General features: G+C 51.1%; 2 protein-coding genes across 5 annotated transcripts in view; both read left to right on the top strand.

Moving 5' to 3' along the window:
• Nucleotides 1–17,293, top strand: LOC109488335 (cocaine esterase-like). 4 transcript variants are annotated; one of them, XM_034637822.1, is made up of 12 exons: nt 1–80; nt 5,945–6,149; nt 7,007–7,148; nt 7,759–7,892; nt 7,974–8,232; nt 8,497–8,595; nt 8,847–8,987; nt 9,101–9,181; nt 9,429–9,573; nt 9,979–10,116; nt 10,645–10,717; nt 11,176–13,600. In XM_034637822.1, the coding sequence occupies exons 1-12, from the start codon at nt 23–25 to the stop codon at nt 11,360–11,362; spliced, it is 1,662 nt and encodes a 553-aa protein (XP_034493713.1). In that variant the 5' UTR covers nt 1–22; the 3' UTR covers nt 11,363–13,600. The 4 variants fall into 4 exon arrangements, with proteins under 4 accessions (XP_034493713.1, XP_034493716.1, XP_034493714.1 ...); XM_034637825.1 differs by lacking the exon at nt 1–80 and adding an exon at nt 734–1,215; XM_034637823.1 differs by lacking the exons at nt 1–80; nt 11,176–13,600 and adding exons at nt 735–1,252; nt 17,221–17,293.
• CES3 (carboxylesterase 3) overlaps nt 15,967–25,355 on the top strand; it is a 15,070-nt gene continuing 5,681 nt past the window's right edge. Inside the window, exons 1-9 of the mRNA XM_002918404.4 lie at nt 15,967–16,174; nt 17,221–17,425; nt 17,529–17,667; nt 17,834–17,967; nt 18,471–18,624; nt 18,730–18,834; nt 19,468–19,569; nt 19,930–20,067; nt 24,736–24,816. Of these exons, the coding sequence (XP_002918450.1) occupies nt 16,093–16,174; nt 17,221–17,425; nt 17,529–17,667; nt 17,834–17,967; nt 18,471–18,624; nt 18,730–18,834; nt 19,468–19,569; nt 19,930–20,067; nt 24,736–24,816 (1,140 nt within the window). The 5' untranslated portion in view covers nt 15,967–16,092. The remainder of the gene's footprint in view (nt 16,175–17,220; nt 17,426–17,528; nt 17,668–17,833; nt 17,968–18,470; nt 18,625–18,729; nt 18,835–19,467; nt 19,570–19,929; nt 20,068–24,735; nt 24,817–25,355) is intronic.

Raw genomic sequence — 25,355 nt, forward strand, 5'->3', positions numbered from 1 at the left:
GCGACGGGCTCGCTTGAGGGACATGCTGCACCGCCCGTACTCGACCTGGGGTTTGGGGGGAGTGGCCCTCCGTGCCCTCTGTAAGTTAACCCGAGAAAATGCAGACTGCCCAGGGGAATACACAGAGAAGCCACTCGAGCGGTCCGGGCCGTTCGAGCCCGTAGGTACTGGACGGCGGAGGCAGTGGCTGGCTTTCGGGAACACTAAACACCGGTCAGGAGTAATTTCAGGCACCACTTCCTCCGGGAAGTCTGTCCTCAGGCTGGGCAGGTCCCCGTGTACCAAGGGTTCTCTGTCTTGGCACTGTTTGCTGCATTTCGGAGCCTCCCGGTGACTCACCTGCATCGCCCGTTCCACCTAGGACCCCAGAGTGCCCTGCCGAGTCCCTAGCTCACGGACCCGCAGGCGCTCTTAAAATGCTTGTCAAATAGATCAATGACCTTGAGCTCGATCCTTGTGGGAGGTGGGGAGAGGGAAAGCCACGGGATTGGGTTGGGGTTGTCCTTTAGATAATGCCACTGTCACGAGTGCATTTCAAAAGGCAGGCTGTGGCTGAATTGGGAGGAGGCCCACGGAGACCCTCAGATTAGGGAAAATAGGGCATAAGGGACCTTGAGGTGCACCCAGAAACTGAATCCTGAAAGCAAGGAGGAGCTCTCAGGATGAGCAGTCACACCTCCCTGCCTTTCCTCATGTGGTTCCCTTCACCCTGAATGAAGATCGTCCCCATTTCTACATCTGCGGGCATCCGGATCGTGCACGTCCTCACAGATGCTCTCTCGGGTCCCCCAGTCACAGCTTATCGCTCTCACTCTCCAGCCCTAAAACCCTTATCAGGACTGTGGCCGTGAGGACAGTGAACGCAGTGACTCCAATTTTGAGGAGAGAGTTGTTGGTATTGCGGAGGGACTGCCAAACTTCCTCGCAGCCCCTTCTGAGGAAGCCCAAAGGGGCCCGGGTAAAGAGGAAGTGGCCACGCCAGTGCCCGCCTGTCACTGTTTTTGCCAGTTCAGGCTCGCCTGGCTTTCCTGTCCCAACTTGCCTTTCCCTTCCCAGCTCGCCCCGCCTACCCCCAGCCCAGTCCAAACTCTGGACCTGGTCGAGACACTCCCTGAACTGCCGCTGGATGAGCCCCTGGGAAGTCTTTGAAAAATAGCAGTGTGCTGCGAATAGACCATGCTGCTGGACCGACTTCGCCGGTGGCTGAACGCCGTGGTCTGTGGGCTCCTACCTTTCCTCGTCCTGGGCCTGGGTGAGGCTCCCTGGAGCCGGGGCAAGGACTGGGGTTGGACTCGCCAGATTCTGCAGAGGCAGGACCTGAGGTTGCGGGAGGGAAGGCCCCAGGGAGGTGGATGAGGGTGGAGAAGCACAGTATGGGGAAACTTGCACCTGACCCAATGCTTCGAAACCTCTGGGTGGGTCCCCTGAGGTGCAGAGAGAGTCGGGGCTGACTGAGGTCACACAGTACGTAGGGAGGGGCAAGCGAGGCCAGGAGCTCGGAGCGCGGCCTGGCGAGGCAGGTGGGAGGAAGGGTCCTAATGCAGGACGTTTCCTTCTTAGTGTTTGTGGTAGAGCTAGCGCTGCCTGTGAAAAGTAACAATAGCTATCTTCTTGCCACTGTTTGGCTCTGAGTGAGGCGCCCTTGGCCAGAAGTGTGTCCTGGCCCCCGCTGAATGCCCTTCCAAAGGGGCCCCATTCAAGATTACCAGCTCTTCGGGAATCTGGCTGTGCAAGCCCCCACCCCTGCCTCCTAAAGTCTGTCTGTCTTATCCTTCTGTTCACCCCATGCACCCATCTGGGGCGAGGGCACCTTTTGGCCTCCAGAGCAAAGGTGATTGCACTTGGTGTCAGCTTCCTGGTTCTCCTGGCTGTTACCTGTGGCTCAGGCTATTTCGGCACCATGCCTGGGGCTTCCACTGCTCCTGTGCCTCCTCTTGCCAGTGTGATCCCCTCACCCCACATGGCCCTACCTGTGAGACCTGACTACCCTCCCCCTTCCCAGGCCAATCTGCCCTGGAGACATCCACATTAATCCCTTCCACATGGCCCACCCCAAGGGGCTTCTGCCCTTACCAGCTGCTCACCAGGCTCTCAGAGGTCACTGAGACCCTCCAGCAGGACAATTTGCTAGGCCTTGCTGATACCTCCCTTTAAAAAATGTTACTATTTCAGATTGGACCCACATTCGAAAAGAAAAAATGGAAAGCCGTAAGAGGACACAGGTGATACGTCTGATCCTCTCCTGTCCCATCCCATCCTGGCTCCCTCCCCCAGAATTTTCTTTTTCTTTTTTTTTTTTTTTAAAGATTTTATTTATTTATTTGACAGAGATAGAGACAGCCAGTTGAGAGAGGGAACACAAGCAGGGGGAGTGGGAGAGGAAGAAGCAGGCTCACAGCAGAGGAGCCTGACGGGGCTCGATCCCATAACGCCAGGATCACGCCCTGAGCCGAAGGCAGACGCTTAACCACTGTGCCACCCAGGCGCCCCTCCCCCAGAACTTTCTACACAGTCCTCAGGAGTTCACCCAAGAATGGATGTGTGCACCCATCCTTGGTTTTCATCACTTCCTGACACAGGGGCGACCTCCCCACATCTGTACATGGTGTTTCATGCAAGGGTGTCTGCTCAAGGAGGAAGTATCCTTGATGTAACTGGCCAGGGACATTTCAGCAGTTTCTGTCCTTTGCCATAACAACCTTCAGGCACTGGAAGCCAGTGGCCGCAGTGAGTTACGTGGACAGATATTCCACCTGGCAAGGAATTGTGTGTAGACAGCATGTTACTGGGGAGGGGGGTAGGCCTTTGGCTTGGAAGGACATTGCTCAGTTGCCCTCCACGGAGCCTGTGAGTGGCTGCTGACTCTGGCCTTACCCACGCGCTGTGGCATTAAGCACGTGCATCAGTGTTGATCCAACAGGTGATCTGATCAGGGAATAGCCGGATGAGCTGAGAAGGGAAAGGAGGGTCTGGCAGGAGAGTGGGACTGAACATGCAAAAACCCCAATGACAAACAGGCACTGGCATGGCCACTTCCCCTCTACCCGGACCTCCTTGGGCTTCCTCAGAAGGGGCTGTGAGGCTTTGGCAGCCCCTCCACAATACCAACAACCCTCTCCTCAAAACTGGAGTCACTGCGTTCATTGTCCTTACGGTCACAGGCTTGGTAAAGGTATTCGGGGCTGGAGAGTGGGAGCGATAAGCTGTGACTGGGGGACCCAGGAGAGCATCTGTGAGGACGTGCACAATCAGGATGCCCGCAGATGTAGAAACGGGGACGATCTTCATTCAGGGTGAAGGGAACCGCATGAGGAAAGCCAGGGAGGTGTGACTGCTCATCCTGAGAGCTCCTCCTTGCTTTCAGGACTCAGTTTCTTGGCTCTACCTTCAAGGCCCCTCATCATCCCCTGTTGTCTTTGATCTGTAGGTAGTATAAATCCCTGAGGCTGGTTTTTTTTTGGGGGGGGGCTTCTTATGATGGAACCAGGCTCGGATAGGCCAAATTCTTCAGAAGTAGAACCTGAACCTGTAGAAGGAAAGCTCCAGGCAGGCAGGAGCCAGTGGAGATGACATACCAGGCGAACTGGGAGCCTGACTGCTGACCTCCCTGCACCCCAAGGGATAGAGAGGGTCGGGGCTGCCTGCAGCCACATAGCACCAAAGGGTTTCCGGTCCGCGGTAGAACAGTATAACACACCCACTGAATCCATGACCTGCCTTTAATGATTATCAGGACCTGAGCAGCCTGGTTTTGTCTAGACTACCACCTCTCCCTTGCACCATTATTTGAAGCAAATCCCAGACATTATATCATCTGTATATGTTTTTGTCCTATTAAGAGAAAAGGAATATATATGCATATAACAATATCATGATTTCTTAATGCAATCAAGTATCTAGTCAAATGCTCTTGTTTTGTATTATCTCATAAGCGATATTTACAGGTTTTTTAAAAATCAGGATTCAAATAAGGTCCATACTTTGAAAATTGGTAGATGTGTTGCTTAGAACAGCTTTGAGATATAATCCACATAGCATACCATTCACCTGTTTAAAGTATACAATTCAATGGTTTTTAGTGTATTCACAGAGTTCACCATATCGATTCCTCTTTTACCCCACCTTGAGCCCTAGGCAACCCCCAATCTGCTTTTTGTCTCTATGGATATGCCAGTTCTGGGCATTTCTTATAAATGAAATCATCCAATGTGTGATCCTTTGTGACGGACTTCTTTAACTGAGCATAAGGTTTTTAAGGTTCATCCATGTCATAGTATGTTCAGTACTCTTTTCTCTGTATTGCTGAATGATATTCCATTGTACAGATGTATACATTTTATTGATCCATTTATCAGTTGATGGACATTTGGATTGTTTCCACTTTTTGGCTATTATAAATAATCCTGCTATGAGCATTCACGTGCAAATTTTTGTGTGGAAGTATGTTTTCAGTTCTCTTGGGTTTACCCAGAAGTAGAATTGCTGGGTCATATGGTAAATCTATGTTTAACTTTTTGAAGAACTGCCAGATTGCTTTCCAAAACAGCTGCACCATGTTACCTTCTCACCAGCAAGGTGTGAAGTTTCCAGTTTTTCTACATGCTTACCAACATGTGTTATTATCAGCCTTTTTTATGTGAATCTCTTTGAATCTTCAGTCTTCCTCTGCCTCTCTTTTATTTCCCTTGTGATTTTGTTTTTATATCGAAGAAACCACTTTAGTCGTTCTGGAGCGGATCCCAGAGCTTGAGCTTTGCTGATTACATCCGTATGGTGTCTTTTAACTGTTTCTCTACCCCTCGTATGCCTGTACACTTGTATTCGTATATTTATATTCTAGAGGCTTGGTCAGATTTCAGTTTCAGGTTCTGCTTTGTGTTTTGGGGCAAGACTACTTCATGGGGGCTATGGACTTCCATCAGAAAGCATACGTCATCTGATTGTCTTGCTTTGACATCACAGTCAGATTTCAGTGAACATTTCTCTTAGCATGGGAGAGCTGAACATTTCTTCCTTGGCATAGGACCCATTTATTTGTATCCCTTACTCTGTCTGAACGTATTCCCTCACCATTTCATATTCTTTCATCAAATATGCGCAGCTGGCACATTTCTTACTCCTTTGTAGAACTTCTTTGTGTGTTAAGAATATCCTGGGGAGCCCCTGGGTGGCACAGCGGTTAAGCGTCTGCCTTCGGCTCAGGGCGTGATCCCGGCGTTATGGGATCGAGCCCCAACATCAGGCTCTTCTGCTATGAGCCTGCTTCTTCCTCTCCCACTCCCCCTGCTTGTGTTCCCTCTCTCGCTGGCTGTCTCTATCTCTCTGTCGAATAAATAAATAAAATCTTTAAAAAAAAAAAAGAATATCCTGGGCTCCTTGTGTTAGGCAACTTTCAGTTACTTCCTCCTTCCCTGATCCCCATGGTAAGGCAGGTGGTGCTTCTTACCTTCTAGTTACAGTGGTGCCTCATTTTCCTAGCTCTCCTCACCATATCATCACTCTTGGTTTGAAAGATGCTTCCTTTATGTCATTACTTGCCACCTAGAGCATGAGATTCCTAAGGACAGGAGCCTGGGGTGTCCAGTTCCCACAGTTCTCCCACTGCCTCATGTGACACAGTCAGCAGAAAGGACACTCTTACCCCTTCAAGCGTATGTGACCATTTGTTTGAAGCTCCTGGGGCTCAACCATGGTGCCAGGTCCCAGGAAGCCTCACTGAGTGTAGTGGAAAAGGCTGGGGCCAGACCTAGCAAAGAGAGTTGGGGGAGTGGGTGGGAGTGGGGGGAGGGTGGACACACAGGGTTAAAGGCAGGAAATTTGAAAAGCAAGTGTTTGTAGACCAGAGTCCCTTGAGCTGAGGACAGGAAGCAGTGGGCAACATCAGTAGTCTGGGAGGGCAGCTGATGGGTAGACTCAGCCCTGATGTCCATTTCTCTGCTCACAGGCCAGGAATCTGCCAGCCCCATCCGGACCACACACACGGGGCAAGTGCGGGGGAGCCTCATCCATGTGAAAGACACTGATGTGGGAGTCCACACCTTCCTGGGAATTCCCTTTGCCAAGCCGCCTCTAGGGCCCCTGCGATTTGCACCCCCTGAGCCTCCTGAACCTTGGAGTGGTGTAAAGGATGGGACCTCCCACCCAGCCATGTAAGCAGGGAGTCCAAGAAACTCCAGTCCCTGGGGTGGAGGGTACTCCGAGCCCTGGGCCAGGCTGCAGTCTTGATTTCATCTAAACCCCCCCAGCCAGTCTCCCCTCTGAATTTGGTGGATCCCCACATGCATTTTTCCCTTGAGTTTGCAGACGCTTGGAAGGGTAAAGTAACTTGCCCAGGCTCCAGGCTTGGCACTTAAAGCAGAGACACACATCTGCCTTGCTTCTAGTTGTGTCAGGTGTTCTCTGCCATCAGGGGAGGCTTGGGTTGGCTCCATAAACCCCATAGGAGCCCCTGACTCCAGCAGCAGATACTGAGATCCCTGAGGAGTGGAAGACCTCCGCTGTGTGCAGTTACTGGGCCAGTGACAGGGCAGCTGCCATGGGCCAAAGGACATGTGTATGTTCTTGCAACTGGAAACTCTGTGGGAGCGATGAGGTTCCCTGAGAGCCTGACTTGAGATGAGCGCTGTCCCACTGCCCTTCTCATGAGAAATTAATATCCATTCATTTGGGCAGCACACGTATGTGGGCTGCTCCCCTGTTCCACATCCGTCTGGGTACAGGAGTACGGTGGTGAACGCCAGCACATGCAACCTATGGCTCTCGCAGAGACCCCCAAGAGTCAAGATTTCCCAGACTCAGGAGGATTGGTATCCAAGGACTTCAGAAACTTGAGGCCTCCCTGGAAGACTGGGCTCCATCCCAGCTTCCCCAGAGCCTGCAGCCTGTGACTTGGTGCAGAGGGGTTTGGTGCATGTGTGAGCAAGTTCTCGGGGGAAGTGGGACTAAGGGTGGCAGGGAGCAAATTTGGGCCCAGGACCTGGCTTTGACCATGGTATGGCCCCACTAGCTGTCTGCAGGACCTCACTTTCATGAAAATACTGGCTCTGAAACTGCTGAATATGACCCTGCCTTTCACCTCCATGTCTGAAGACTGCCTGTACCTTAGTGTCTATACACCTGTCCACGCCAGTGAAGGTTCCAATTTACCTGTGAGTGCCAGGCCCCCGCCGGCTGGGGTGTGGGAGCACATTTCTTCTGCAAGAAGATTAGAAGGGACAGGATAAGTCTGGGCCCCCCTACAGTGTGGACCCTGTTGAGAAGCCTCTCACTATTGGGTCCAAGAGAGTATTTCTTATCCAGCATGAGTGGCTGACCCTTGGGCATGAGGTCATAGAACTCTAGCTGCTCCCAGAGGTCAGAAGCTGTGGCGCTGGGCTGGACCCAAGACTCACCCAACCAACTCATGCCCAGGAGACCCACTCAGGTGCTGTATCTGTTGGACCAATGAGAGTGGAGAAACTTTTAATTAATGCGCATGTGGGTTGATGCCCCTTTTCTTTTCACCTCAGAGAGAGTTCGGGGAGAAATGGAGCCAGGCTTTGGTACATAGGGTGGGACCCAAAGTATGAGAAGCCCAGTTTTCCTGATAGAAATTGGATCATCTTCAGCCCAGGTCATGAAGACACAACCCTCTCCTGCCTGAGCTCTATGCATGTGGTTAGGCAGACAGAGCCAAAGGGGTGGATAGACCAGGTAGTAGCCCCAATCCAGTTTGGGCTGGGTGGGAGCCACATGGTGTCTGTGCCTCGATTTCCCCAGGTGTTGGTGTGGATCCACGGTGGTGCGCTTGTGACGGGCATGGCTTCCATGTATGATGGCTCTTTGCTGGCGGCCTTTGAGGATGTAGTGGTGGTCACTATCCAGTACCGCCTGGGTATACTGGGCTTCTTCAGGTGAGACTGGGGCTGGGCAGGGCAGTGCCGGCCGGGTGAAGCCAGGACAGCCCCATGACCCCTGTCCTTGCCACCTCTCAGCACTGGAGACAAGCACGCACCCGGCAATTGGGGCTACCTGGATCAAGTGGCTGCACTACGCTGGGTCCAGCAAAATATTGCCTATTTTGGAGGCGACCCTGGCCTTGTCACCATTTTTGGCGAGTCCGCGGGTGGCACAAGTGTGTCCTCCCATGTCGTGTCCCCCATGTCACAAGGACTCTTCCATCGTGCCATCATGGAGAGTGGTGTGGCCCTTTTGCCCGGCCTTATTGCCAGCTCATCTGATGCGATCTCCGCAGTGAGTACCCCCAACTGGGGGAAGCCAGACTGCGGCCTCATCTCTTACCTCTCACCCTCCATTACTCTGTTAAATGACAATAACAAGGGGCCCCATCATGGGCAGGACTGTCTAGGCAGGTGGGCTGGCCCCTCTGCTGAGACCTCCGAATCCACACATAATACCTTGTGAGATTTGGGGTGCATCTGCCCCCAGCTGGGACCTTGGGCAATCCCTCTCCCCTATCTGGAAGGATGAGCCAGCCCCTGCCTGGTCTCTTTACAGATGGCGGCCAATCTGTCTGCCTGTGGCCAGGTTGACTCAGAGGTCCTGGTGGGCTGCCTGCGGGACAAAACTGAAGAGGAGATTTTAGCCATCAACAAGGTTGAGCTGAATGGACGTGTGTATGGAAGAAGGGTGGGGAGTATGTCCTTTACATTCTCTGGGCAAGTTATTCCATCTCCATGCCTTGGTGTCCTCACAGCCCTGGGTGGGAAGAGGCCAGGCTATGCTAAGCCAATGGCAGGACCTCTTGGGGGAGAGGATGTGAGCATCCTCGATGAGCTGGGAAGGGGTGAATGGGACTCAGAGTGCATCAGAAAATGTCTGGGACCTCACTTTGTGGGCCCTCTCAGCTCTTCAAGATCATCCCTGGCGTAGTGGATGGGACCTTCCTGCCCAGGCACCCCCAGGAGCTGCTGGCCTCCGCCAACTTTCAACCTGTCCCCAGCATCATTGGTGTTAACAGTGATGAGTACGGCTGGATCATCCCCTTGGTGAGGCCCAGCCCCAAGCTCCCAGGTGCCGGGGGCCCACCAGGGTGCAGGGCTCAGGGTGTCATAGCCCTAGGTCCATCCTACCCTCAATTGGAGATTCCCCTACTACCCAGGTCATGAACATCTCTGAGGCCCAGAAGGAAATGGACAGAGAGACGGTGAAGGCCATTCTGCAGCAAGTGTTGGGAATGTTGGTGAGGCTTCTGGGGTCCTGCCCCAATGGAGGGGGACTCCTCTTCCGCCCAGAGGCAAGGGAAAACCCATTCCCAAGATATCTTACCCATGCATTGTCCCCTATGAGCAAAGTCTGGTGTCACCCCAGAGCTCGGCCCCTTCCTCCCATTCCCTATACCATCCCAGGGTCTGTCTCCCCAAACATGACCCTGCTGCCTCCCTGCCGCCAGCCTGCCTAACGTGACTACTTCTGATCATCTGGGGTAGACGTTGCCTCCTGAGTCTTTTGACCTGTTGATGGAGGAGTACATGGGGGACAGTGGGGACCCACAGACCCTGCGAGCCCAGTTCCATGAGATGATGGGGGACTCTGTCTTCGTGATCCCTGCACTCCAAGTAGCCAATTTTCAGCGTGAGTACATCTATAACTAAGGCCAGAGCAGTGAGGGGGCAGCTCAGAGCTGTGGGTCAGAGCTGTAGGTGAGGTCTGTTGGTATCTAGGTCCCGACCCTTATCTATGTATTGGGTCCCTAGGTGCCAGGCACTTGATGTTCCTCATCTCAGTAAATCCTCAAAGCTAGTCTAAGAGATGGGCATTTCCCCCATTTTACACATGAGGACCTTCAGTGACTTGCCCAGAACCACACAGCTAGGAAGTTCTGAGGTCATGTTTGAACCCAGGTCCTTCCCACTGCTCTTGCTCCAGCCAGGGTCTCCCTCACCCCCTTTGGACCTAGCTATCTTGTCACCATGGGTGACGCAGGAGAGCCGCAAGTAAGGGACCACCATGTCATGGCTTGTCCACCCCACCCCCTAGGCTCACACTCCCCAGTCTACTTCTATGAGTTCCAGCATCGGCCCAGCTTCTTAAAGGACATCAGGCCACCCCATGTGAAGGCAGACCATGGCGATGAGTTACTCTTTGTCTTCGGAACCCTCCCTTGGGGAGCCAACGGTGAGTGTTCCTGGGCAGGGTCCCTCAGAGACTCCTCATTCCCAGAATGTGGGATGGGGTCCCTGTGTGAGGATGATTGCCCTCACTGTACAGATGAGCAAACCGAGGCTGAGAGAGAGGATGGGATCAGGCGCCCAAGATCTTACAGCTAGAGAGGCTGAGCTAGAATCGGAGTCTAAGACTTTTTAGACTGGGGCTTCTCCTCTCTCCACCTCTCCCCACCCCAACCATGGATGCCTGGCATGGGTGCAGATGAAGGTGTTTCACAGGCATATTTGTTTCTTAAATAACTTTCCGGTGTCAGAAGGAAGAAGGGAGCCTTCTCAGTCAGGAATGAGCCTAGCTGGGGTGAGGAGAGGGCCTGACGCCCCAGGGATGTGGGGGGAGTGGGCAGAGAGCCAGGCCAGGGAGGGCAGAAGAGCACCAAGGGAAGAGCTGCATGTGGGCTGGTGAGTGTGGTGGGGGCTGACCCATGTGCTGGACTGGGGTTGGCCCTCACCTGGACCCTTGTCCTCTTGCTCTCTGTAGTTGAAGTCACGGAGGAAGAAAAGCTGTTGAGCAGGAAAATAATGAAGTATTGGGCTAACTTTGCTCGAAATGGGTGAGATGTCACACCCCAGCTCAACCTCCAGGGGTGGGGGGGGCTTGAACCCATTTGGGGCCCCCCTTTTCTGTTGTGACCTCCTTAGTGTACATGTATCCTTAATTGCCTCATGGCTCCTTCCCCAGCTCCAGGGCCCAGACAGACAGGGAGGGGCCTTGTGGGTGCTGGACGCTCCATCCATCTCCAGGTGACCTGGAAGAGGGGGGACAGTGCTATGTTACCCACAGAACCTCCCTCTGACAGGAATGGAAAAAACAGTCCAGGTTGCCCTGCCCCCTGGTGACACTCTAGTGGGAGGTAGTTTCTTTCCTAAATCTAGAAACGTCCCCCTGTCATTCCCCAAGCCCACCTGGCCTGCTTGGTGCCTCGGCTGACCCCAGTTGGGGTGCCAGGTCTGGGCTCAGCGGGGCTCAGAGTGACTCTCCCCCCGCCCTGCTGGGAGGGTATGTCTACAGGAACCCCAATGGCGAGGGTCTCCCCCACTGGCCCGTGTTTGACCAGGAAGAGCAGTATCTGCAGCTGAACACGCAGCCTGCAGTGGGCCGGGCTCTGAAGGCGCACAGGCTTCAGTTCTGGACAAAGACCCTGCCCCAGAAGACACAGGAGCTGATGGAGGCAGGGGACAAGCACACAGAGCTGTAGCTCTCTGTGTCTGGGGGTGTGGGGCCGGAGGGGTGGGCTCGAGTGCAGGTGGGGGTCTGCCAGATGTACCCACACACACCCACTGAGGAGCCAGGAGCTTTTCCTTCCTTCACATAGCCATTCATTCATTCTGCCAGCCAGCCAGCCAGCCAGCCAGCCAGCAAATATGTATTAAGAACCTACTGCATCATGTTAGTTGCCAAACCCCCCATAGGTCCTCTCATGTTAGACACACTCAGTGAATCCCCCCATGATGCTGTGAATAGGCAAACCGCAATGGAAATATACACAGCGCTGAGCCTCAGGCCCATTCCCTCTTCCTCCCCCCACCCCACCCCCACCCTCCTCTCCTCTCCCCTTGAAGGAGGGTGCTCTGGGAAATGTTACCCACACCTGGCTCTCAGCAAGCCACACATGCTCTCATATCTGTAAGGAGGCAGTAAAAAATCTGGATGCCAGGACCCCAGGAGCTCTAAGATCTTGGCCACCGAGGCCACCAACTACTGAGGATGTAGAAGTCCCTGTCACCACCCATTGTCCCCTAGACTAAATGTCATCTACCACTGACATTTAAATATCCACCTGGTCACTTACCTGTGTCCTGTGAGCTGACCAACTCCATTTTTTGTGAGAAGTAAGACTGAGCTTGTCCATGGGCCCCTGGAGCCTGGGTGAGCTGTTCAGTAGCCAGGAGAGACAGGTGGGTCCCTCGGCCACCTACCTCCTGAAGTATGCCTTTATTCTCAGTGGTTCTGTGACACAGGGACAGGGGGCAAACTTTACCCAATGGTAGTACATCCATGCAGATGTTTATCTGTGAGATGTTTCCTGGAAGTAAGATTGGGAGAAGAAGAAAGTTCAGGAGAAGAGACTCTTGTCCCCTTGTTTCCAAAGATCTCTCCATCCAAGGAGGTCTCCTCTTGCCTTTTAGAATTCTCCTTGCCATCCATCCCCCCACCCTCTGTTGAGCTTCCTCCAACTCACTGTGGGCATCCACATTAGTTTTCCTGCTTACCCCATTGCTTTCCCTAAACTTTTCCTTCCCTTACCTTATCCAACCCCCCGCAAAGGAAACCCTCTCTTTATGCAGTACTTGATCTCAGCATGCAAAAATACCAAATTGTGTTCACTCTGCCTCGTTGTTCTCACCAAAGCGCTTTTTCTCTGTCTCTAAGAGACTGTATCCTTCTTTCATAGACCTAGGAGTCCTGCTATGCCCCACCTCTGACCAACTTGCCCTCTCCAGGCACTAGATTTTCCGGAAAGGAAGCCCCCTTCTTTCCCTCCACTGCATGTAAGCCCAACCATAGAGCCTCCCAAAGTGGGGTCTGAAGGATGGAGACTGGCCACCAGATGGCAGATAAAGATAACCTTAAGCCTGGGCAGTCTTGCCCTAGAGAGAGGGGAGGGGCTTTCCTTTTACTGGACACTGGTGCATAATGCTTTTGCATCCTGAGAGCATTTATTGAGCACCCGCAGCATGCATGCCTCTGTATGTTTTTCAGTCCTACAGATGCACAATATACTTTCCAAAAGTAGGTTCCCAGTATTAGTTTTTCAGTCATTTTTTAAACAGCTTGATCGTGGAATAATTTGCATGTAATTAAATTCACCCACTTCAGGTGTAGTTTCACAGAGTTGGCTAAATGTATGAGATACACAACTACCATCACATCAAGTTTTAGAATGTTTCTCTTTTTTTAAGACTTTATGTATTTATTTGTTGGAGCACAAACAAGGGGAGCAGCAGGCAGAGCAGGCAGAGGGAGAAGCAGGCTCCCTGCTGAGCAAGGAGCCTCATGCGGGACTCCATCCCAGTACCCCATCCCAGGACTCCATCCCAGGACCCCAAGATCATGACCTGAGCTGAAGGCAGATGCTCAACTGACTGAGCCACCCAGGCATCCCTCAAGTTTCAGAATGTTTCTGTTGCTCCAAAGAGCTCCTTCTTGCCCCTTTGCATTCAATCACTGCCCTGACCCTGGTCCCACACAGCCACCAAATTGCTTTCTATTGCTGTAGTTTGCCTTTTCTAGAATGTCATAGAAATGGAATCATTTATTACTGGTTTCTGTCACTTAGCATAATGTTTCTTAGATTCAACCAGTGGTTTCCTTTTATTGCAAAGTAGTATTCCATATATGGTACGCTATATTTTTTCCACTCACCAATTAATGGATGTTTGAATGATTTCTATTTTTTGGCTATTTTTATTAAAGTGCTGTGAACATTTTCAGACAGGTCTTTGTGTGGACATATGTTTTCACTTTTTTTTTTTTTTAAGATTTTCTTTATTTGAGAGAGAGAAAGAGAGAGAGAGAGCACACGAGCAGGGGGAAGGGGCAGAGGGAGACGGAGAAGCAGGCTCCCTGCTGAGCAGGGAGCCCAATGTGGGGCTTGATCCCAGGACCCTGGGATCATTACCTGAGCCGAAGGCAGACGCTTAACTGACCGAGTCACCAGGTGCCCAATATTTTCATTTCTTTGGGGAAAATAGCCGAGAGTGGAATTCCTGGGTTATATGGCAAGTGCATGTTTAATTTTAAAGAAAATGCCAACCTGTCTTCCAAAGTGACTGTACCATGTTTGTGCCCCCACCAGCCACCTATGTGGGTTCTAATTGCTCCATAGCCTTGTCAACACTTGGTCTTATCAGTCTTCAACCGTTGATTAATTGTAATGGGTGTGTAGTGGTATCTTATTGTGCTTGGTTCCCCATTTCTGTGTCTTCCTCTGTCTCTGTCCCCTCCTTGCTCCTGCTCTCTTGCATGTACCTATGGATCAAGGTGTAAGGAGAGGGATGGGCCCCACCGGGGAGGCTGCCAAAGACAATCTGGGAAGGTGCACTGGTTATTTGTTCACAGACGGTAGTTTGACTCTGGGCCTCTCCAGCTTGGAGTGCCAACTGGAACCCCAGTAGGGAATCTGGCATCCAGTCTAGGCATGACCCTCACGCAGCTCCTCACTGAGCCAGCACTTCTGTTCGAACCAGTAAATACTTGCCAGTGCCCTGCACTCCCCACATATTCCCCCCCACCATCCCAACTCCCAGCCAGCCGTGCTCCTGACACTAAGGCCCAGAGGTGAGTCCTGCCCTTACCTGGGGTAGAGGCTGTGCCAGAGAGACAGACACCCTGACAGACCCCTGGCCTGAGGCAAGAACAGGCTTCCACTGGCTCTGGTTCTGTGCCTTGTGTTTTCACACTGTAACCTCAGACCCTGTGAGGCACTTCCTAGGATCATCACTGTTTCACAGTTGACAAAACCAGACCCAGGGCTCTGGGTTCAAAATCACACAGCTAGCACTCGGCAGGGCCCAGATTGGAATGTGGGAAATCCAGCCCTTAAATCACGCCATCCTGGGATTTGGAGTAGGATTTGAGTTGTGAATAAGAAGCTTCCTGAAGACCTCAGATCCTCCTGCCGGGAGCCTGAGGGCCTCTTGAGGGCAGTGCCCTGCTTCTGCCCTGTTACTTGAGGAGCCTCAAGAGAGGGGGCCCACATGAGAAAATCACCCCCCAAATATACCCTGGGCATCCTCAGTCCTGGGGCCCCATGGCAGGGCTGCCTAGGCCCCAGGCCCTAACCCTTCACAAGAGTATCAGCCAGCCACAATGGAAAAGAGCTCATCAGTCCTTCAAGATGTTAAACAGAGAGTTACCACGCGACCACAATGCCATTCCTGAGTGTATGTAGCCAAGAAAAAACATAGGAACGCACAGAAACTTGTACATAGGTGTCTGTAGAAGTATTACTCAGAACAGTCACAAGGTAGAAACAACCCAAATGCCCATCACTGAATGAATGGAAAAACAAATCGTGATACAATTCGCCATATAGTGAAATATTATTATCTGGCTATAAAATGGACGAAAGTACTGATATATGCTACAACTTGAATGAACCTCATAAACATGATGCTAAGGGAAGAAAGCCAGACACAAAGGGTCACATATTGCATGGTGATTATTATGTGTAATATCCTGAACAGTTAAATCCAGGGAGGCAGAAAGCAGATGAATGGCTATCAGGTTATCGGGAGATGGGTGGGGGGTGGCCCGTAGCAATGGGAGCAATTATTTAACAGGTACTGGATATTTTGCTGAGGTAATGAAAGAGTTTTGTAACTAGAGAGATGTGGTAGTTGCACCAAATAGCAAACACACTAAGTGCCACTGAATTGTGTACTTTAAAATTGTTAATTGTATGTTATATAAATTTAACCTCAATTTAAAAAAAAAAAAAAAGAGCATCACCTTCAGGTCCCTCCATCCAACATCAGGGCTCAGGCACCCCCTTGGCCAGTGGGACTGGACACCAGCCCCTGCCCCAAGCCATGGGTTCCCTCAGAATGGTTAGCACAGTCACTGGCCGCCACTCCCTCAGATCAGGGTGCATGTCTCTTGCAATGAGCGCACAGGGTCTGGTGGAGTTCACTGACTCAGGAGAGCTGGAATTTGAGCCCAGGGCTGCAGAGCTCCAAAGCCCAGGCTACTTCCCTCCCCCCCTCCCCGCCCATCCCTATCCCATCATCCATGCCCCTGCAGTGCACTCTCTGACCCCTCCTTCCCCCATCTGGGTAGAGGTACTGGGTCTTAGGGCTGGCCACCAGCCCGATGGCAAGGTCCACAGAGGTTTTTGTAACATAACCCTTTAGAGATTGGTTGTGCCAAAGGGCAGGGCCTTATTATACCTTCCACCACTTCCGCCCCCAGTTAGTTGTGAGGAGCATGGGGACAGTGGTAAGAAGTGGGTCCAGGGTCCAGCTCTGGGTGGCCTGTCTGCTCCTGGCATTCCCTGCTACAGCCACTGGTAAGACATCCCAGCAGAGCACGCAGAGGTGGGAGCTTCAGGGTTGCTGGGAGGACTTGGGTGGAGCAGGCGAGAGTGAGGTAGGGACGGGGAGGGCTGGGCAGCCTGCTCAGGGAAGAAGCCCTCAGTTCCAAGAAATGCCAGAGCTTGCGTGCATCCTCTCCAGGCAGGGGCTCTGCCCTTGCGGTCATGTGTGATCTCCAGAGCAGGCCTGCCAGAGGACGGGATTGTCATGTTTTCAGGGCACCCAGGATTTGATTAATCTGCAAGACACAGACACAGAAGTGGGTCACAAAAGGTTTACTCACAGTTCCTAGAAACAAGCGGCATGTGGGGAAGCACGCGTCAGTCAGGAGGAAGAGAGGAGAGAGGAAAATGTGGGCAAGAGGCGGCTAAGCCGGTGCTGGATTGGCTAATTTGAATGTTCTCAGTGGGGCCTGGGGCTGTCCCTCCTTATCTGGTATCTGGCCCTGGGGTGATTAGGGCAGGTGATTGGTGGTGGGGAATCTGAGAAGCCCAGAGGAGGTGGCTGGGAGCAAGGGCTCTGGAATGGTTGGTTTGCATCTGAAAGATACCTTTCAGTGAGCTGTGCGTTATCTCTAAGAATTGGCTAGCCCTGGAACCCGCAGTCTCTCCAGATCCGCAAAGCTCCCCTGTCAGAACATCAAAATAAAGAAAACGAAAATACATCATTATCACGCTTAATTTAGCAGATGAGAAATCTGAGGGTGAATGGCTAGCCCAAGGCCCAAAGCCCCACAGCAGGTCTGTGGGTCCCAGGAGAGCCTAGTTCGCCTTTGGGGGATTGGTTTGGTCTAGAGGAGAGTGGCAGACCTGCAAGAGGGGAAGAGAAAGTGGAGAGTAATCACAGGGCCCATGTCACAGGCTTGCTGGGAATGTTAGTCACAGCGCTGTGTGCAAAGTGCCCAGAGCAGGGCTCACAGAGTAGGTGCTCCAAGAACCGATGTTTCGTGAGTCCATTTGCCTCCCCACCATCACCTGTGGAGGCTGCAAACTCATTCAATGGCCCTCTGTCCTGCCCACAGGGTCTGAGGTCACTCAACCTGAAGTGGACACCCCCCTGGGCCGCGTTCGAGGCCGGCAGGAGGGTGTGAAGGGCACAGACCGCCTTGTGAATGTCTTTCTGGGCATCCCGTTCGCCCAGGCACCTTTAGGAACTGGCCGATTCTCAGCCCCGCGCCCAGCACAGTCCTGGGAGGGTGTGCGGGATGCCAGTACTGCCCCTGCAATGTGAGTAGCCCCTTGGAGGTGGACAAGCTGGTAGGTTGCAGGGGTCTAGATGTCAGGGCTGGTGGGCTGAACCACTGGCCCTTGGGCTCATCCCTGGCCGCAGGTGCCTGCAGGATCTGCAGAGAATGGACAACAGTAGATTTGTGTTGAATGGAAAGCACCGACTCTTCCCTATTTCAGAGGACTGCCTGACCCTCAACATCTACAGCCCAGCTGAGGCCACTGCGGGGACCAGACGGCCGGTGTGCAGCCCCGAGGGCCCTGTCTGCACAGCCGGTTCCGCCTGGCCTGTCCTCTCCCCAGCCCTGTTCTCACACTGCTTCAGGGGTCCCAAGAATACCCTGGGTTGATGGGAGGCCAGCTGGTGTCCCAGGAGCTGGGGGTCACTGCCCCATGGCCTCTCTGCAGGTCATGGTATGGATCCATGGAGGCTCTCTGTTGGCTGGAGCTGCCACCTCCCAAGACGGGTCAGCCCTAGCTGCCTACGGGGATGTGGTAGTGGTCACAGTCCAGTACCGCCTGGGATTCCTTGGCTTCCTCAGGTGAGGTGGCCAGCCTAGGGGAGGGTGATGCTGGCACTGGGGCAAGGCCAGCCTGTGAGGGCAGTTGGGGAACTAGGGTAGGGGTCCAGAGCTTGAATGCAGATTTCTCAGGCAAGCAGGCTGGAGACCAAGGACCCCTCCCCCATGCCGTCTGGGGCAGAGAAGGAGGCTCCCTATCGCTCCCCTCTGGGGAAGGGGCTCTACCAGAGCCAGAATTTGTAACAGAGAACTTGGTCCTTTGTACGGGAAGTGTTGACTCCTGGTCTGGGGCCAGGATCCCAGCAAGGGGTGGAGGCAAGGAGCGCTAAGTTCTGGCTGGCTACCCAGCTAGGCACACCCACACCACGTGCTGGGCAGGGGGTTACTAAGCATGCCTCATAGCCAGGCCAGATTTGGGGAAAAGGGAAGGGTCTGCCATCCTGGCAGCTGGTTCAGAGCAGATCTGCAAAGGCTGAGGAAAAGCCGCCAGCCTACGCTAACCACTGCCTCCCCCTCCCCGCTAGCACTGGGGATGAGCATGCGCCTGGCAACTGGGGCTTCCTAGATGTGGTGGCTGCTCTGCGCTGGGTGCAGGGGAACATCTCCCCCTTTGGAGGTGACCCCAACTCCGTCACCATCTCAGGCAATTCTGCTGGCTCCTGCATCGTCTCTGCCCTGGTGAGTCACCACAGGGGGCTGCTGGCAACAATATCCCCGTGGCTCCAGACCTCCCAGCCTTTCTGCCCTCCCCTGACAGCCCCCTGTCCTCTACACGGCACCCAGGTCCTGTCCCCACTGGCTGCAGGGCTCTTCCACAGAGCCATAGCACAGAGCGGAATCATCACCATGCCACTGATCCTGGATTCCAACCCACGGGTCCTGGCTCAGGTCTGCATTTCTTTCATTGTCTCAGCCCACATGTGTCGGCCACAGCCCACCCTGTGCTTGCCCCGAAGTCCCATTGGGGTGTCACCAGGAGAGAGCTCCTTGTTGGCAGAGAGGGACCCACTGGCATGAAAGAAGCACACTGCCTCTGGAAGCTCCGAAGAGCACTAGGGCCTCCCTTCCCACTGACTCCCCAGCCCAGCTCAGGCCTTGGCAACCCCTGTCGTCCCCTCGTCCCCTCACTGCCACATTGTCCTGTGCGGGAATCCCTCCTCTCTGTACCCTGTCTCATTTCCTTACTCACTCTACAAAACTTGACTGAGCCCGTGGCTCTGGGAATACACTTAACTAGGTAATGACGCTGTTCTCAGAGGGGTAAAGGGAACTTTACTACCCGCACAAATAATGACAATACGATGTAATGGGGGACACATAGGGTGCCTGGGGACCACCCAAGCTGGTGGGCAAGGAAGCCTTCTCAGGGTTGGTGGCAGGTCTCTGGCCAGTCCTGAGGCCCCATCTCTGACATCACTGCCCTGGCTTTCCTACAGATACACCCCTTGCGTATGGAAGGCAGAGAGCTGGGAGGTGGCGGTGAATGGGGGAGGGAGAGGCAAGGCTCTTGTCTGTTCCCAGAACTTCGCAGACTCCATGGGCTGCAGCTCTACCTCCTCGGCTGAAATGTTACAGTGCCTTCGGCAGATAACAAACGAGGAGCAGATCCTTAACGTGAAGTTGGTATGCCTACTTCTCGGGGGCGGTGGCAGGCAATGGCGCAGAGGGGTCCATCCACCTGCTGTGGGAGCAGAGAAGCAATCAGCAGTCTGGGGTGAGGCTTGGTACAGCCACCCCTGAGGGGAAGGGGTGGAGGGCCCAACCAGGCCTGGGAGCATGAATGCAGGGCCACCTCTTCTAGGAAAGAAGGCTGCTTGGAAGCATCCATGGCCTGGTCTCCCTATTCCTCCTGGTCCTCCAACCCTGATGACCTCTACCCCCTCTAAGGCTCAGCCACCAAGGCATGCAGCCGGGTGACCCCTGGATGCCATCTTTTAAGGCCTGGGCCTGACTGGGAAGACCATGCCTTGCTTTCTCCTGCAGAACACTACAGCTTCCTACACCATTGATGGTACCTTCTTTCCCAAGAACCCCATGGAACTCTTGAAGGAGAGGCACTTCAACTCTGTGCCCTTCCTCGTGGGTGTCAACAATGACGAGTTTGGCTGGCTCATCCTCAGGGTGAGTGTCCTCTGGCTCTTATGCTCTCAAGGCCCTGCCCCAGCCAATCCTCTGCCACCCTAACATCATCACCGCAGCCCATGAGCTGACACTTCCATTCGGTAGGTAAGGAAGTAAGGCTCAGAGAGGTTTATGGGACTTGCTTAAGGTTACCCAGCTTAATTTTCCCAAAGCAAAAGCTTGGGGACCAAGCTTCTGTACAAAGTAGCCTTCTGGGCAGCACTGATTTGCAGCATATTCTTGCCTTAGTGTCTGGTTTATACATCAAGCTCTATGAGACTGGTTAGTATGACTCTGTGCCTGAGAGGCTAATTACCTGAGACTTTCAGGTTTCAGACAACATCAAGCCAGTGGGGGACATCATGGCCCAAGTGCCTTCCAGTCCCTTCCAGGTGCATAGAACGCCCCACACACAGTGTTAACATCATGATTTCCTTCTGAGCATCTTTCCTATCATTCTCCCTCCTCTACCCATCTTCAAGGTGATTGACTTTAATGACTGCAAAACCTTGCACAAAGGGAGAGTCCCATCATAATATTCCTTAATTTCCACACTTGGGCACTTTCTAGTTTTTACAACCAAAGCTAATAGGGCAGTGAACATCTGCACGTCCATAGCTTTTGTCCTTTGATTTCTTCCTTTGGAATGGCTCTCCAGGAAGGACATTTGGGTGTTTCCTGGATGACAGGCTCATGCAATCTTGACACTCAAAGACAAAGCTTATAGAAGTTTCCAGGCCAGGTGTGTGTGTGTGTGCGTGCCGTGTGTGTGTGTGTGTGTGTGTGCGCGCGCGCATGTGTAATGGCAGAAAAGTGTTAATGGGAAACAGTGCCCTGGACTCTGCAGGCATCCTGGGCCCCACACTGTCAGCTTAGAGCCATGAATTGAACGGTGAGAAGGAACCAAGCTGGTTGGCTCCCAAGCCCCAGGCAAGCCTGCCTGGTTCAGAATGCTGGTGCCTGGGACTTTGTAGCCAAGGATATTTCTCAGGAATTGGGTGGCTCAGGGGGCTGCTCACCTCCTCACTGGTGCAGGCATTCTCTTCACTTCCTTTTATCCATATGGGCACAACTGTACATTTTTCAGCTGACTAGATGTTTACTAAATGTCCACGGTGAAAGCTTTAGCCATGGAAAGTAATCCATACCCCTTATGGAGACCTCTCCACCTCTTACGCATTGCCACTGGCATAGCACTTTGTGAAATTGCTACGCCAATTTAAACTGCGGCCAGCAACTTGAGTCTACAGGTTTTATTACAACTTTACCAGCATTTGCAGGCCATAATTTTTAAAATATCAACTTTATTGAGATGTAATTTACATACCATAAAATTACCTTTTTAAAAGGTGTGTAATTCAGTGGGTTTTAGTATATCCACAAAGTTGTGCAACCATCACCACTATCTTATTCCAGATCACTTGCATCATCCTAAAATGCAGCCCGTACCTGTTAGCAGTCACTTCCATCCTGCCTCCCCCAGCCCCTGGCAACCACTAATGTACTTTCTGTCAAATCTATGGATTTGCCTATTCTAGACATTTCAAGCAATCTCTACACCCAAAGTGGGGCTCGGACTCACAACCCCAAGATCAAGGGTCACATGCTCCACCAACTCAGCCATGAAGGCACCCCCTTAGACATTTCAAATAAACAGAATCCTACAATATGTGGTTTTTGTGTCTGACCTCTTTCATCTAATAGGATGTTTTCACGGTTCATCTGTGTTGTAGCGTGCATCAGTACTTCCTTCTTTTATAGGACGGAATAGTGCCTTGTATGGAGATAGTATAATTCGTTTATCCATTCATCAGTTCATGGGCATTTGGGTTGTTTCTACCTCTTTGGCTATTATGGGTAACCTACTATGAACATTCATGTACAAGTACATGTTTTAATTTCTCTTGGTTATATACCTCAGAATGAAATTGCTGGGTCCTATACTAACTCTAATTATTTGAGGAACTCCCTGTTTTCCAAACTGGCTGCACCATTTTACATTCCCACCAGCAATGTATGAGGATTTCAATTACTCCGCATCCTCGCCAACACTCATTACTTCTCATTTTGATTATACCTAGTGGGTGTGAAGTGGTATCTCATTGTGGTTTTGATTTGCATTTCCCTAATGACTTATGATGCTGAGCATCTTTTTATGGGATTATTGGCCATTTTTATATCTTCTTTGGAGAAATGTCTTAAAATTTTTGCCCATTTTTAAATTGCATTGTCTTTTTATTGTTGAGTTGCAAGAGTGTTTCATATATTCTAGATACAAGTCCCTTATCAGATATATGATTTGCAAATCTTTTTTCCCATTCCGTGGGTTGTATTTCACTTTGTTATAGTATCCTTTACAACACACACAAAAAATTCATTTTCATGACGTCTGATTTATTTTCTCTTTTGTTGCTTGTGCTTTTGGAGTAATATCTAAGAAGTGATTGCTTAATCCAAAGTCATCAAGATTTACCTCTACGTTTCTCTTAAAGAATTTTATAGTTTTAGGTCTTATATTTAAGTCTATGATTCATTTGAAGTTAATTCTTTATATGGTTTGAGTTAGGGATTCTTTCGCATGTGGTTATCCAGCTGTTCCTGAATTATTTGTTTAAAAAACTTTTCTTTCCTTATTGAATTGTCTTGGTGCCCTTACTGAAAATCATTGATCATAAGGGTAAGGGTTTATTTCTGGACTCTCAGTTCTATTCCATTAATTTATATGTCTATCCTAATGTCAATACCACATTATCTTGATTACTACAGTTTTGTAGTAAGTTTTGAAATGGGGAAGTGTGAGTCCTCCAACTTTGTTCTTCTTTTTCAAGATTGCTGCATTACTTTGCTAGGGTTGTCATAACAAAGGACTACAATCGGGGGTGGGGGGTTGAAAAAACAGAAATTAATTGTCTCACAATTTTAGAGGCTGGAAGTCTGAAATCAAGGTGTTAGCAGGATTGGTTCCTTCTCAGTACTGTGAAAGAGAATTCATGCCTCTTCACTAGTTTCTGGTAGCTTCAGGCATTCCTTGGCTTATGGATGGCATTCTCCCTCTGTCTTCACATTGTCTTCCCTCTGTACCATCCATCTCTGTGTCCGAATCGTATCTTTTTACAAGGATGCTAGCCATATTGGACTATGGCCCACCCTAATGATTACCTTTGTAATCATCTTAACTTGACTACCACTCCAAAGGCCTTGTCTCTAAATAAGGTCACATTCTGAAGTACTGGGGGTTATGACTGCACATATCTTTTTGTGGAGATACAAGTCAATCCCTAACGATTGTTCTGGTTATTTTGGGTCCCTTGCATTTGCATATGAATTCTGATTAGCTTGTCAATTTCTGTCAAAAAAAAAGTGGCTGAGATTTTGATAGGGATCACGCTGAATCTATAGATCGGTTAAGGAAGTATTGCCATCTTAAGATGAAGTCTTTCGACCCATGAACATAGGATGTTTATCCATTTACATAGGTCCTCTTTAATTTCCCTCAACTATGTTTTCGAATTTTTATTTTTTTTATTTTTTTTTAAAGATTTTATTTATTTATTTGACAGAGATAGACAGCCAGAGAGAGAGGGAACACAAGCAGGGGGGAGTGGGAGAGGAAGAAGCAGGCTCATAGCGGAAGAGCCTGATGTGGGGCTCGATCCCATAACGCTGGGATCACGCCCTGAGCCGAAGGCAGACGCTTAACCGCTGTGCCACCCAGGCGCCCCTGTTTTCGAATTTTTAATGTACAAGTCTTGCACTTTGTTAATGAAGTGGATTCCTAAGTATTGTATTTTTGATGCTATTGTAAATGCAATTGTTTTCCGCACATCATCTTCAGATTGTTCATTGCTGGTGTAGAGAAACACAACTGATTTTTGTCTATTGTTCTTGGCCATCATTTTTAAGATGTTTGCACCTTTAGCTACTGTGGCCTTTAGTTTAGTCCTTTACTTTTTAGTGCAGTTAACATCCCCCTTTGCGTATACACTCGTTGTGTTTACTCATCTGTGGGCTTTCTGTTCCTATTTTCACAAAGATTAACAAAAAGCCTTGTAGTCATGAAACTAACTTCAATAGCTAATGTTTCCACAGGGTTTACTCTATGTCAGTGTCCTTACATTTGTTACTTCAGTCTTCATAATCCAATGAGGCAAGTTATTGTATTCCTGTTTCACAGATTAAGAAACTGAGACAGAGAGAATTTAAGTAATAGGCCCAGGTCATGCACCTAGAAAGTGGCAGAGCTGTGATTTGAACCCAAAGACTGTGCCCTTAAAACTGTAACATATAGGGGATGCCTGGGTGGCTCAGCTGTTAAGCATCTGCCTTCGGCTCAGGTCATGATCCCAGGGTCCTGGGATTGAGCCCCACATCGGGCTCCCTGCTCGGTGGGAAGCCTCCTTCTCCCTCTCACATTGTCCTTGCTTGTGTTCCCTCTCTCACTGTCTCTCTCTGTCAAATAAATAAATAAAATCTTTAAAAAAAACTGTAACATATAAAGCAACATTTCACTTTAAAGACAGCATTTTAACTTCCCCTGCGGGCCCTGCTACAACACCTGGTCACACTTGGCTCTGTTCACAGGGCTGTGAACATTCACCTGCTCATGGTTGCGAGTCGGGGGGTGGGCGGTGATAAGGCTGTGATGAGAGGACCTTGATGTCCCCACAGGGCTGGGGTTTCCTGGATAAGATGGAACAGTTGAGCCTGGAGGATATATTGGCCATGGTGAGACCCTACTTGGCCAGTATGGTGAGTCAAAAGGGAGGAAGAGAGAGTCCAGTGAATATCCTATCCAGAATAGTAGGGCACCCTCCTCTTCCTCCTACCTCCATCCCACATAGCCACCCCCACACTCCCAAAACCCTTGGTTCAACTGTTGACTTCTAGTTCCACCTAGAAATCCCCTTGGACATGAGTCATGTGGTTCCCAAAGGAAGATCATCATCATCACTGTCATCGTAGACTGCCCCTTAATGAGCCCGTGGTATGTGCCAGAGACGGCTGTGCTGAGCCCTAGGACAGGCATTCATCTCCTTCAATCCTCGTTATAAGCCGGTGAAATAGAAATTTTCATTATTCCCATTTTACAGATGAGGAAACCGAGGCTCCTGGTATCATGATAAGTAAAGGGCAGAGGCAGAGCTTCTGCCACCTTTGTCTGATCCCAGAGCTTCAGCTGTTAAGATCATCCTGTCAGGGGCGCCTGGGTGGCACAGCGGTTGGGCGTCTGCCTTCGGCTCAGGGCGTGATCCCGGTGTTGTGGGATCGAGCCCCACATCAGGCTCCTC

The sequence above is a fragment of the Ailuropoda melanoleuca genome, chromosome 12, assembly GCF_002007445.2.
Source record: "Ailuropoda melanoleuca isolate Jingjing chromosome 12, ASM200744v2, whole genome shotgun sequence".
In the NCBI taxonomy this organism is placed as follows: domain Eukaryota; kingdom Metazoa; phylum Chordata; class Mammalia; order Carnivora; family Ursidae; genus Ailuropoda; species Ailuropoda melanoleuca.

Excerpts from the sequence above, each read along its gene's own strand:
- LOC109488335 (XM_002918403.4), top strand. The coding sequence starts at position 1,177 with ATGCTGCTGGACCGACTTCGCCGGTGGCTGAACGCCGTGGTCTGTGGG. Across the intron at positions 7,893-7,973 it reads GGTATACTGGGCTTCTTCAG|CACTGGAGACAAGCACGCAC; the intron begins GTGAGACTGGGG and ends GCCACCTCTCAG. Across the intron at positions 9,574-9,978 it reads CCAAGTAGCCAATTTTCAGC|GCTCACACTCCCCAGTCTAC; the intron begins GTGAGTACATCT and ends CCCACCCCCTAG.